This window comes from Engraulis encrasicolus, chromosome 16, assembly GCF_034702125.1.
Source record: "Engraulis encrasicolus isolate BLACKSEA-1 chromosome 16, IST_EnEncr_1.0, whole genome shotgun sequence".
In the NCBI taxonomy this organism is placed as follows: domain Eukaryota; kingdom Metazoa; phylum Chordata; class Actinopteri; order Clupeiformes; family Engraulidae; genus Engraulis; species Engraulis encrasicolus.
In genome coordinates this window covers 29,230,293-29,242,961 of record NC_085872.1, presented here as the reverse complement: position 1 = coordinate 29,242,961, position 12,669 = coordinate 29,230,293, and the positions used below count along the sequence as shown (strand labels likewise).

Below are 12,669 nucleotides of genomic sequence, written 5' to 3'. Positions count from 1 at the left end.
TCACTTTGGGGAGTTGCGGTATGCATGGCATCACGTGATGTATTAAACAAGTAGTACAAGACTAAAGGTCAGACTATCTACTTGCTATCTATTACAGCTATTAATGCCTTATAGTGAGTAGTTCAAGTTGACATGTAATGGAACAATATGCTGTGCAATGACATGGAGGCAGTGTCAGTTGTTCTGTAGGCTATGGAACAGCCAGCTGTAGTCTATTTCAGGCTGATGTAATTATGTTTACAGTTATCATCGAAGCGTTTATTATATCATGGTCATAATTACAAATCAGTTTGAACATTTAATCTGTTGAGGCTTTCTGCATCCTCCTTGTGACCACACAGTGCAATGCTCTGTTTTGCGCAGAAGGGCAAAATAGCCTATCAATAATCACTTTCACATGTGCCCAGTTTCTTTCAACAGAGTCCATTAAACGCTCGTGGTTGTCTTTTGTCACTTGATACGCACTTGATTTCACTGCTTATGTTTGAAAAGGAGCTCGCCAAGGTATTGGAATGTGAGGAGATAATTCATGCATTCAAAGACAAGCCACACCTTTTTGTCCTGTGAATTCAGTAGCAGCAAATACTGCGTACTATAAGTTACGTTTTTAACACAAAAGTGTTGTTGTTCAGATGCTGATTAAATGGGTTTAAATGGGCCCCGTGAGTATGCACACACGTGCTATGATGTGTTCTTCATCCATGGGCACGGTGTCCCTTTATGGCTTGCAGCTGTTGCATTTGTTCTCTGTTAAAATACATGGTTCATGTATTATTTTGGAGTTAATGAATCTGAAAAAAGGAACACCAGCATTTTCTTGAGAACACCAGTTTTCTTGAGAATACCTAATATATTTTTTTTCTGGCTATACAATTACTTCAGGGGAACTGTTTGGTCTTGCCCTTTGCCGTCACAACAAAATCTCTGTCCAAATATTTTTTTTGCCATTGTCTCTCAGGGCTGGAATAGGATAACCAGCACAAACAAGAGTGGGTTTGGTTCATCCCTCTTCACATCTCCTTTTCCCAGGGAGCTTCCCAATTACTAACAGAAAGCTAACCTCTACCAGCCTCATCAGCATTTTGCACTAAACTTATTGGTCCTTAAAGTTTTCTCTGTTATCATATACAGTACATGTCCGCTGTTTATGTCCTCTTTTAACCCATTGATGCTGGATGTTGTGTTGCGCAACATTGGCCCTGGCGCCTGGAGCTGCATGATGCAACATTTAGGCTCATGAGATTTAAGACAATTTTATTTAAAAATGTTGGTATGTTAGAGCTGAATGAACACATGCTAATGCTAGATGAGGTTCTTAGCATTTAAATGCAATTTATTGCATGAGGGTGAGATATTTCGGTTTTTATAGGCTGAGGGCAACTTTTTAAAGGGCTTAGGCATTCATCAGAAGTGGTTTAGGCACCAATGGGTTAAAGGGTTTCTTTTGGTTAAAAGTGTGCCCTATTGCAATGGAATGCAATGGAATACCTACAGTATCAGTGCAACAAATATACTACTCAGCATGGCCAAAAAAGTCGCCATCACCAAAAAAGGTCACACAGGTTAAAATGTTTAAGTAGTTTCAGTGACATGATTTCCGTGTAAGAATAGTAAAGTTCTGAAAACACAGTGACCACAAGACTTGCAGGAGAACTGCAGGGCTCACCACGCTTTGCCAGCACATGTATGTGCATGCTATGCAATAACTTAAAAGTACATTGTGCAGGAAATGGTCAAAAAAGCTACTGGGTCATTCCATGTCAATTCACACGCCTTCCCCACATGACCCTCTCCGATTTACCCGATATCTCACATACAGGTACCTTTTGATGTCAATTGAAAGAATACCAAGTATTAGCACCAGGGCTCTAAATTAACTTTTTCCACCACCAGCCAATTTGGCTAGTGGACATTTTTTCTTACCAGCCAAACAGAAGTTCAACTAGCCATTTTTTTTAATCTCTCCAAAATAAACTATGTGTTAGGCGAATTATTTTTTTAAATTATGGTCATTTTGTTCAACTATGTCTACAACACAGATACAGTATAGGCCTGCATACTACATGCCTACGCAATTAGCATATTATGCTTTATATTTTTTCATTATTTTTTAACTTCTGCTTTATTTTTTACCTTTATTACTTAGGCCTAATCAATTGCATTAGTTTTTATTCAATTCCTCTGAAAACAGTGAATCACATCACAAGCCACTCACATAACAGACCTTTAACATACAGTAACCAAACACAGTCAAACACTACAAAACCTCTCACACCCTAAGGAAGGAGAAGAGATGAGAGGAAAAGGAGAGGAGAGAGGAGGAGCTCTTCTCTACCATGCGCAACAAAATGACAAGAAGCCTATGTTTAACTAAAAGTAACGGGAATCTTCGCTTCTTTTGTTACTTCCATAGCTTCGTCGTTAGTTGCTTTTTTGTTATTCTTTTTCTTTCCGATGGCGTGGGCTTTCCAACTTAGTTGCGCCAGGACTCAGAACATTTCAGAAGACAACTGACAGCTACGCTCACACTACTCTGACAGTCAGCTCTCCTCCTCTGCCCTTGTCTCAATTTCCTTCCACAACCACTTTTTTAACGTCACTACTATTACTGTTACAATTACTACTAGCATTCACCAACACAGAGAACTTTGCTCTAACCCCCGCCACATTCTCATCACTCGCACAAAACATACAGAACAGAAGTAGCTCTATGCATAATCTGCGTTAGTCCTGTTATTGAAACGGTCAGGCCCTCGCAGCTTCAAAAAGGCAGCCTGTTACAGCAAGGTTCATGCTAGTAATAATAGCAGTAGTGACGTTAAAAAGGTTGTAGCGAAAGCGACGGGAGCATAGGAGAAGAGCTGCCTGTCATAATAGTGAGAGCGTAGCTGACAGAAGGCTGGTCGTCTGAAATGTTTTCAATCCTGGCGCGCGCAACAGCATGGACATGGAGGTGCCGCTCGCTGCACTGGTGGGAGGCTACGTCGTGACGCTAGTGTCCATGGCTAATGTAGGAAATCTCACCGTCTAACATTCGTCATAGCAGTGGTTTACCGTTCATAATTTACCGTACTCGGGCGCTACTAGCCAAATAGGCGGGTTGGTATTTTTTTCTACTAGCCAAAATGATTTTTCACCCGTGTTTTGCGGGTTGGCGTGTGTTAATTTAGAGCCCTGATTAGCACCCTATGTCTAACGGTTGCGGAGATGAAGCCCTCCAAAGTTGGGGTGCCATGCCCACGTTTCAAGCCTGCAAATTGCATACAAAATTTACAAGCAGATTTTGACACCTCTGGTTTTAGTTTGAAGGTTTGAAAGATACAGGCCTAAAATCATCATGGCCCGTGAAAAGCGTGAAGAGTCTTGCCATTTTGGGGTTCCAGATCTTGGAAACTATGTATGCTTGCCAAATTTGATCTTTTCGTGAAAGTTTACTAAGTAATAAACTAATATTTTCTAGTATAGCCCAAGTACAGTCACTTTTGCAGCTAAAAAATGCAGCATTTTTGCAGTGACTATTTCTGGAAATTCAAAATGGCGGACCATGGAGAAAATCCCCCTTTTCATGTATGAAAAGTGCAGTTTTTCCAGTCATAATGAATACTTAGGATTTGATGGTGGTGGTAAGTATTCATGAAAAAGGTAACATTAGTGAATGGGTAGTATGGATTCTGGAAATAAACAACTAAAAATCTCACACAGTGTACCTTTAAAGCCTTTTGTATTTAGAACTCTCCATATTCCAGCTTTGTTTTTCCTTTCAACGATGTAAGTCAATGACGTTTTGAAATTTTAAATGAATATTTATCTGGTAGCTGTTGACCAATTACACGCACGCACGCACACATAAAATAAAATAAATAACCAAAATACTTGCGAAATGTAGAACCTGCACTTTCTGACCATGTTACCACATAAAATAAAAGACCAGCTGAATGTGGTTTATGGATATGTACCATATGAATACATCAAATACTTTTGATAATAGTTTAAAACTGAACATTTGTCTGCAGTTGCTTTAATCTACCATTTTAGAAATTATATTACAAACAATATTATTAGACAGTATAGAAGTATGTATCTAATCTCATAAATGGGCTTTGTATGAAAAGACTATTGTGGATTTCAGTCATGTGTATCTTGAACAGCGTACAGGGACAGCAGAGCTGAGAGATACATTTGAAAGTAATTAGGTACCAAGAGCGAACCTGATGACGCACTGTGCGAAAAGCGTAACGTGTTTCAACTCGATGACCAGAGGCAGCCAGGGATGTCAAACTCAGGCCCGGGGACCACATCTGGACCACGGAATCATTTTACTTGTTCCGCAAGATAATTTCAAATGTGTATTACAGTTGGCACACCAACACCAATACAGCATTATAAAGTGTAAGGAATTTGGTGTGTCACAGGAATATAAGTGGGCCCAAAATATGCACATTTGAACTATGATGGGAATCTGTTTGTGAAATTCAAATATGAGTATGTGATGCATGTTTTTTAAAATAAATATTGGCTTTGGCCCATAACTTTGTTCCAGATTTTGATTTTGGCCCTTGGTCAATTAGAGGTTGACACCCCTGACCTAAGGCATTACATAAGTATTCTCTTACTTAGGCTACATAATGTCCTTCATTTAAATTCCTCTCCATTTCCTTCTCTACAGCACCAAACTACAGCATTCTAATTAATAGACAGCAGGTGGTTGCTATTTGCCAACATCGGTCGTTATTTGCCAACATCATGATGATTAACCTCAGCTAGATTATGATGTAAAACGCTGGGATGTTCATGAGTTAAGGAATTACTGTATGTGGCAGCGTTTTTTGACCACAAAAGCAGCTGTAAGGAGAAGGGATAGGGACATGTCATTGCATGCAACACTGAGGTACAGGGGAGGACCCATCACCCAATGTGGATCAGATTGGAATTCAAGCAACAACAGCTACAATCAAACATCCACCTATTAAATCAGGAATGTGCTGTGTCTCTGACATGCTGCGCCAAATGAGTTGTACTGTACTAAATTCTTAACATGCGGATTAACATGAAACATAATTCATGAGTTGGCATGAAGTGTATATGCTGAGCAAATGTATTCAAATTAAATGAGTAGCTACCATCTGATCTGTCAGTTATACACGGCCTATACTGGTCCACGGAGCAATATTCTGTAAGCTCCCGATGTCTAATTCTAGAGTGAAAACATAAATATACATATACACAGTATAGAAATGTGGATCAGCTTTACCTGCAAAAGACATTTAATTTAGCATGTGCCGTCCTTCCAACATGAAGAGAAAGGTATTTATTTGGGCAATGAGTGAATACTGAAAGAACTGTGATAATAATGTATGGCTTGTATTGTTCTTAGTCAGTTAGACATGGCATATATTTCTTTATTGACCATAGTTTTAATACTACATACAGTTTGTACATAGAATTTACCACACACCATGTACGTGTATATGCAAACTGTATTAGCAAAAATACACAAGTGGGGGCGTCGTGGCTCCGTTGGCTAAGGAACCGACCTGAGTTTGAGTCCAGCTCAAGGTCATTTCCTGATCCTTACCCCATTTCTCTATCACCACCAAACTGGGAAGTACTCTACGCTAGACTCTGGATTCTACTCTCTCTAGCAATGTTATGGCATCATACTTGGAGCAATATATTTATTGTTATTACTGGTGTGGCCTTGACTATGTTGACTATTGGTTCCAACATTTTCTTCCAGGGTGTGAACTCTCTGCTTTTGTTCAAAATGATTGCATCTGCCTTTCGCTAATCATCAAATATTTGTAATCATAATATTATATTAGCTTATATTATATTACATACAGGTATATGAAATTAGCCAGTCCATCATCCTGCCACCAAACTACACTTCAGATGTACCACACAGTCAACATCAATCACAAACCTCACTTTGTTCCCCAATTGCTCATTTATTAGGCAAGATTCTGAAATAAAGATGAAATAAATGAATTAAAGAGAGCTGAACCAAGACTGTGTAGGAAACAAGTTGAAATACTAAAGGTAGTGATTCAAAGGACACCGTTTTGAGCTATGTTTGAAAGGCTACAACAAGATGTGATTTGGTTGTTTATGGGAAAGGGTGCTGCCAGATGTGATTTGGTTGTTTATCACCATAATATTTTAATCAAGATAACTTGGATCAGCAGCAAAACAACTTGACTTTTTGAAAATCATTCAATCAGAAAATTACCACCATATTCATGTTGTTCCCAGGCTACATTACTCAAAAACATCACCTTGTGTCTCCTTACCTTAAGGGCTGGTTCACTAGATTACTCACACTTGCCAAAGTCTACCTTTGATCAGATGGCATGAACAACCCAGTGTTGTGTCCTGTGTCAATTAGCTGGCTGTGGGCCTACTGATGAAGGTTAAGGCTGTTTCAGATTTGCGGATGCTGCCAACGTGTCCAAGGCCGACATCGCACCAAAGCCATGACGTCAGTAGATGGCGCCACATACAGTAGCTGCACTGAAATGCCCTTTGTCACAGTAGAAGTGTCCCACGATATCAATCTCTCATTTTATGTGAATATGGCAATACCTTTAGGGATAGCAGATGTGCGAACAGATTGGCAGGTCTCTAGACATAGACATCTCGTAAGAGAGGCAGACAATTCAGCTATGACCGGCCATGTGGTCATATCCGCCATCCGACTCATCCGCCTGCTATGATGTCAAACAACAGGATAGGACAGGTCACCTGGCATATGGGGCATTTACCCGATGGGCCGACAGTTGTCAGAGGCAGATGCATTTGGGGTTTTGTTTTGTTTGATTGTTTGTTTTTATTTTTCCCTTAAAGACCAGCCTATAATTTATATGGGGCGGCACAACCCATTGGTGCATCCAGAATATACAGACAGTGGACTATAATAATGTGTGGGTGTTTGTGTGAGGGGCTGGACTATGCCAAAATGCCAGACCCTTTTTTGGTCCCAGGCCATCCCTGTCATCAACATCGACACATGGAAACAATAAGAAGTGATTTTCTTTAATGAAAGAAAGTCAAATGTATGATGAAATCTCTCTAGGTCGTCCTCAGACGAGCCTTCCATCGTTGCTTCCAATCATCCCGATTCTCCATACATCTTTTCAATTCACTGGTACTCTGGGTTCCTGCGTCCTTCTTAAGTATGTCCACATAAGTTAGTGTGGGGCGTCCTCTTGACCGGCACCCATGCGACGGTTCCCACAGCACCAGTTTGCTGGCTGGCAGTTCTTGGTGCCTTTGGCAGTGTCCTGCAAGTCTCATTCTCCTTACAGCAATTTTCTCGCTCACCCTTGGAATTCCCTCGTACAGAATTTCGTTGGTTACATGTGCACTATCGCTGATGTTAAGCACTGCACGCAGCATGCTGGTGTAGCACCCATCAAGGGATTTCTCTAGGGTTGGCTTCAGGGTCCAGCATTCACTGCCATAGAGGAGAACAGACTCTACTGTCTACTGTCTATGAAAGGCTTTGTAATACTTAATACTCCATAACACCTAGTTTTTTTTTTATATCAGCCTTGAAGACAAGTTTTATGACAGCAAATAAAACATGGCATTGAACTAACTTTGGCCATGTCCTTGAACATGTGCCATACACCCATTCAGGGTTGGCCTAGAGAGACGTACATCTTTTTTTTCACACAAAGTAGATAGGTAATGTAAAACAAAGTAATTTTCCACAATTTCATGTGAAAATCTCCAGACGTCATTGCCAAGTAAAGACTTCCTCTTTTGCTGGTTTATGCGGTGGGTAAATGGTGGCAAAGATTTAGTAAGTTCACAAAACAACATATCTTGTTGTTCCTGTGTTTTGTAACTTCCTGCTCTGTCATAGAAGATTATATGATAATAGAACACTACAGTATACTGTACGATGTCATATGCTAAAGTCAGTTCTGGATGCTCAATTATTCTCTCATACTGTCTGTGGCATACTGATAATAGACCTTATAGCGCACAGCAAAAAAGAGAACAAACAAATTTACTATAGATGGTGTCAAGCATATGTGGTGGTAACCAAGTGAGTAATACAGGGAAAAGTGTCACATGCTTACAGTCAAGCATGGTAGTGGGACAGGCATTGTTTGGACTGCAAGAATGCCGCCAACATTGGGAAGGTCAATTTCACCAAATTAAATATGCATGGGAATACTATGTACCCTGACGACGATGAAGCAGTTCACGATCCTCTCTCTGGGATTGTAACAGGGGTGTACTTACTTTTGGTTTCACAAAAAATGTTTATTAAAAGTTCAGTTATATTATTAACCTTACATTTCTGTTGTAAGCTCATCAGATGTTCTATTAAACTACGCACATGCAGTATTTGTAATAACTTTTGTGCTTATTGACATATTGTTAAAAATGTTACTTTTCAAGAGGGGTGTACTCATTATTTCTGTACTCCTGTACATGTTAAACTTCTGTATACTGCATACCTGCATACAATTTACAGACCAACCAGATGTACAACAAATAGCCTGGAAATTGGGATTTCTGAGAATTGGTGAATAAGTAAAATGGTAAATGTAACATATGCATATTGAAAGTGAAAGGTGAAAGTGCTGTAAGTATACAAACAGCAAATGGATGAGGCATATGTAAGCATGTTACATCCAAAGTAGGTAAAGCCTTTTAATCAACACAAGTAATCATTTACCAAGGCCATCATTTCCAGTAACTTTTCACACGCCGATGATAAATTATATCACAACAGAGGGTTGAATTTCTTACGGGGCATCTTCAAAAGGGTTTCTTCCCCTTACCCTGTGAGGAAATAGCCTCCAGATGTGTGTTTTCGTTTCTTCCAGAAGGGGTGGAGCAACAGCTCTGCCATGTGTTTAAATAATCTTTGACCAGAGCACAGAGCAGCACAGGAATTGAGCAAAAGAACAGCCATGGGCTTGATACTGCCTGTTTTGCTCGCTCTTTTTCTTTCAGTGTTAGGTGGCCTGTACCTCCTGGGAGCTTTCCGCCGGCACCGTAAAGGAGAGCCTCCACTTGATAAAGGTCCACTGCCATGGCTGGGTCACGTTCTCGAGTTCAGGAAAGATACAGCAAAGTTTTTGGAGAGAATGAAGGAGAAGCATGGAGATATTTTCACCGTGCTGCTGGGAGGTTTTTACTTCACATTCATTATGGATCCTTTGTCCCTTGGCTCAGTGGTGAAGGAGGCAAGGGCAAAACTGGACTTCAGTAAATTCGCCCAGCATCTTGTTCGAAGAGTTTTTGGATACAGTGGACTGGAAGGCGATCATAAGTACATGCAAATGTACAGCAACAAGCACCTGATGGGTGATGGTCTAGCTGTGATGACCCAAGCCATGATGGCCAACCTCCAGAATCTAATGCTGCACAGTGCTGGAGACAATCAATGTGACTGGCATGAAGACGGACTTTTCAAGTACAGCTACAACATTGTTTTCAGAGCAGGCTATCTGGCATTGTTTGGCAATGAGACTGTTGACACATCAGGTAGCCAAGAGAAAGCCAAAGAGGAGGATCGTCACAAATCAGAAAAACTCTTCTATGAATTCCGAAAGTATGACCAACTGTTCCCCGATCTGGCATACGGTGTCCTGGGACCCAGCCAGAAAAGAGAAGTAGAGCGTCTGAAGAAACACTTCTGGAATACACTGTCAGTGCAAAAAATGCTGAACAGAGACAACATCAGTGGCTGGGTTTTTGACCAACAGCAAGTGAGAGCTGAGCGTGGAATGGAAGAGTTCATGCAGGACCGCTTCATGTTCCTCCTGCTCTGGGCATCGCAAGGCAACACGGGACCCTCTGCCTTCTGGCTGCTCATGTTCCTAATGAAGCATCCTGAAGCCATGAAAGCCGTAAGAGCTGAGGTGGAAGAGGTGCTTCAAGAGACTGGGCAGGAGGTCAAGCGTGGAGGACCCCTGGTGGACCTGACAAGGGACATGCTGATGAAGACACCGGTCCTGGACAGCGCTGTGGAGGAGACCTTACGCCTCACAGCAGCTCCCGTCCTCACTCGTGCTGTGCTGCAAGACATGGACATCAGGATGGCAGATGGCCGTGAGTATAATGTTCGAGAGGGAGACAGGGTGGCGCTTTTCCCCTATTCTGCAGTGCACATGGATGAAGAAGTTCACCCTGAGCCAAATATGTTTAAATATAACCGCTTCCTTACAGCAGATGGGAAGAGAAAAACAGATTTTTACAAAAATGGGAAAAAAGTGAAATATTACACCATGCCCTGGGGAGCAGGTGTGACCATGTGTCCCGGCCGTTTCTTTGCCACCAATGAGCTGAAGCAGTTTGTGTTCCTGATGCTCTCCTACTTTGAGTTTGAGTTGAAGAATCCTGACGAGAAGACCCCAGATATTGATGTACGACGTTGGGGATTTGGGTCAATGCAGCCCAAACAAGATATTACATTCAGATACAGGCTCAAGTTCTGAACCCACATTGCAAAACAGCATTGTTTTGCTGTGATTAGCATTGATAATAATTGTTAATGACTGGAAATCACACTGTAACTCCTTTTACTATGATACACCCACTGATGTAATATACTATGGCTTCCAGGGTATAATCTTGTTGTCTGTATAGATTTTTTTAACGCGCTTAACTCACAAGCTATTTACAGATATCAGATTACAGATATATTTACTGTTCGCAAAGTTATCCTGTATTTTTACTTACTATTACTTTACTGTAAACTATTTTAGTGATATGCCTCTCTGACTGCAAAGCATGCAGGTAGATTTGACAGAAAACTGCATGCAACACATATGCACATTGATATTACACCGTTATACCACTGTAAAGAATGCCAAAGCGATGCAATTAATGATTTTGCAACTTTGTTTTCCCTTTTCAACTTACTATGTAAGCAATTCATGTGGAGAATAAAAGCTTGTGGTTGATTAATGTACAATGTGTACTATTATATTAATTCTTAAATGTTCAAATCATAAAATCCATTCCCTTTAACCTCTTTCTGCTATTGGGTGGGTGAGATTGTGTTTTAACTATTCCCTAAAATGCATTATGCTTCATGCTCTGTCAAGAATGTTGATATACGCTTTATGTCAAGTGCTGAACCTGTGTGTGCCTCATACTGTAGACATGCATACATCGTAATTGTTCTAGTCATTGCCCTTTTTTCAAATTTGGCTCAAGCCAGATTCAACAATTTTAGATCAGAGGCAAAGTCACCAAACAGGAAGGGAAGTAATATCTCGACAAGGTTGCATTCCCTGATTAACATTTTGGTGCACTGGGCACATTATACTGTTAAGCAGGTCAAGTTGACCTCCCAGGTGCAATGGCAAATGTAATTTGTAAAGCTGATTTACAAAAAACACAAGCTGTGTGTTTTGTAGGACCTTCATATCACATTTTATACTGAACTGCTCTACATAGCCAGTATAATGATAATAATAGTCTCAGATGTCTTCTATACTGGCCAACCTCCTCACCACCTGGAAAAACAAATGTTCTGCGACAAACATTGCACTGCCTTTTGTCCCCATACAACTATGATTTCATTACATGTTCAATTCTGTACAGATGCAGACTTGGCATGCAAGATCAAATTGACGTTGTAGTTGTAGAAATGAGTCTCCTCACAGCTTCCAAAGACACTTGTCCTCGGTTAAAAGATTACAATAGTTCGATTTAACTCACTTCTTTTTGTTAGCTCTTCCCAAAGAAGGCTTGGGATACAACTGTTTTCACATCACTGGTATGCTCGCCATAGCAACGTCTAGATTGAGCGCTTTATTATTTTTCTGTAGCCTGTTGTTTGCAGCTTTAGTCAAATTTGCTGCACTGCCCTACAAAGGCAAAGTGCAGTAACTACATACATGTATTTAGTCAAATTTGAGTTTAGACTGAAAATGGTCTTCATTACTAGTCTAGAAATAAAGGGTTTGCAAAACGGTGTATCTCCATTTTTTGACGTTTTCATTTTATTATTGGAAATGACTGTTCAGAGGGCCTATCACCTATGTGTGAATTCTTACCATTCAAATACTTTAACAGCATACTTTTTTAACCTACACAAAATGCATTTTGCAATGCAATTCAATGGAATACCCAATACAAAAATGTAAATTTCCCATCATTCTACAAAATGGAGATACACCGTTTTGCAAATAAACCCTTCAAATCTAGACGCCCCTAGCGGCCGATCCAAATGTGTCCAGTTTTAGAGATGTCACTATGTCATGTTTGCAGTGACTACAATATCCAACCTAATACCAAGGCTTTGAAGGCAGTTTTCTTAGTTTCAGTGTTTTCAATGTTATTGCCTTTGTAGGGCAGTATAGGCCTACAAGGGGACAGTGTTAAAAGAGAGAGGCATTCAGAGTGTATGAATAAGTTAGATCAAATAAAACCTGACACAGAGACGTGCATAGCACATACTACGTGGCTCAGTCACTATAAAGCCTTGAGGAGATTGATCCTACGACAGCTGTTGTTGCCTTTTGCTCATTTATTTATTGGCAAGTATATTTTCTTTCAAACTGGGAGAACTGATGAGCTAGACCAGAAACGTTTGTCCCCTGTCTGTCGGTTTTATTTACTTTTTTCGGCTTTGTTTAATACAGTTTTTGATTCTGCATTCAGCTCCAGTGTGCGACTCCTTTCTTCCTTTTCTTT

At 40.4% G+C, this 12,669-nt stretch overlaps 1 protein-coding gene across 1 annotated transcript; it reads left to right on the top strand.

Annotated features, from left to right (window-relative positions):
• The first annotated feature begins 8,635 nt into the window (after positions 1 to 8,635).
• On the top strand, positions 8,636 to 12,649 carry LOC134466483 (5-beta-cholestane-3-alpha,7-alpha-diol 12-alpha-hydroxylase-like). The gene has a single exon (XM_063220381.1). The coding sequence runs from the start codon at positions 8,931 to 8,933 to the stop codon at positions 10,458 to 10,460; it is 1,530 nt and encodes a 509-aa protein (XP_063076451.1). The 5' UTR covers positions 8,636 to 8,930; the 3' UTR covers positions 10,461 to 12,649.
• Positions 12,650 to 12,669: the final 20 nt, after the last annotated feature.

Bases quoted from the DNA above. Each gene is read 5' to 3' on its own strand.
- LOC134466483 (XM_063220381.1), top strand. From the start codon at position 8,931: ATGGGCTTGATACTGCCTGTTTTGCTCGCTCTTTTTCTTTCAGTGTTA.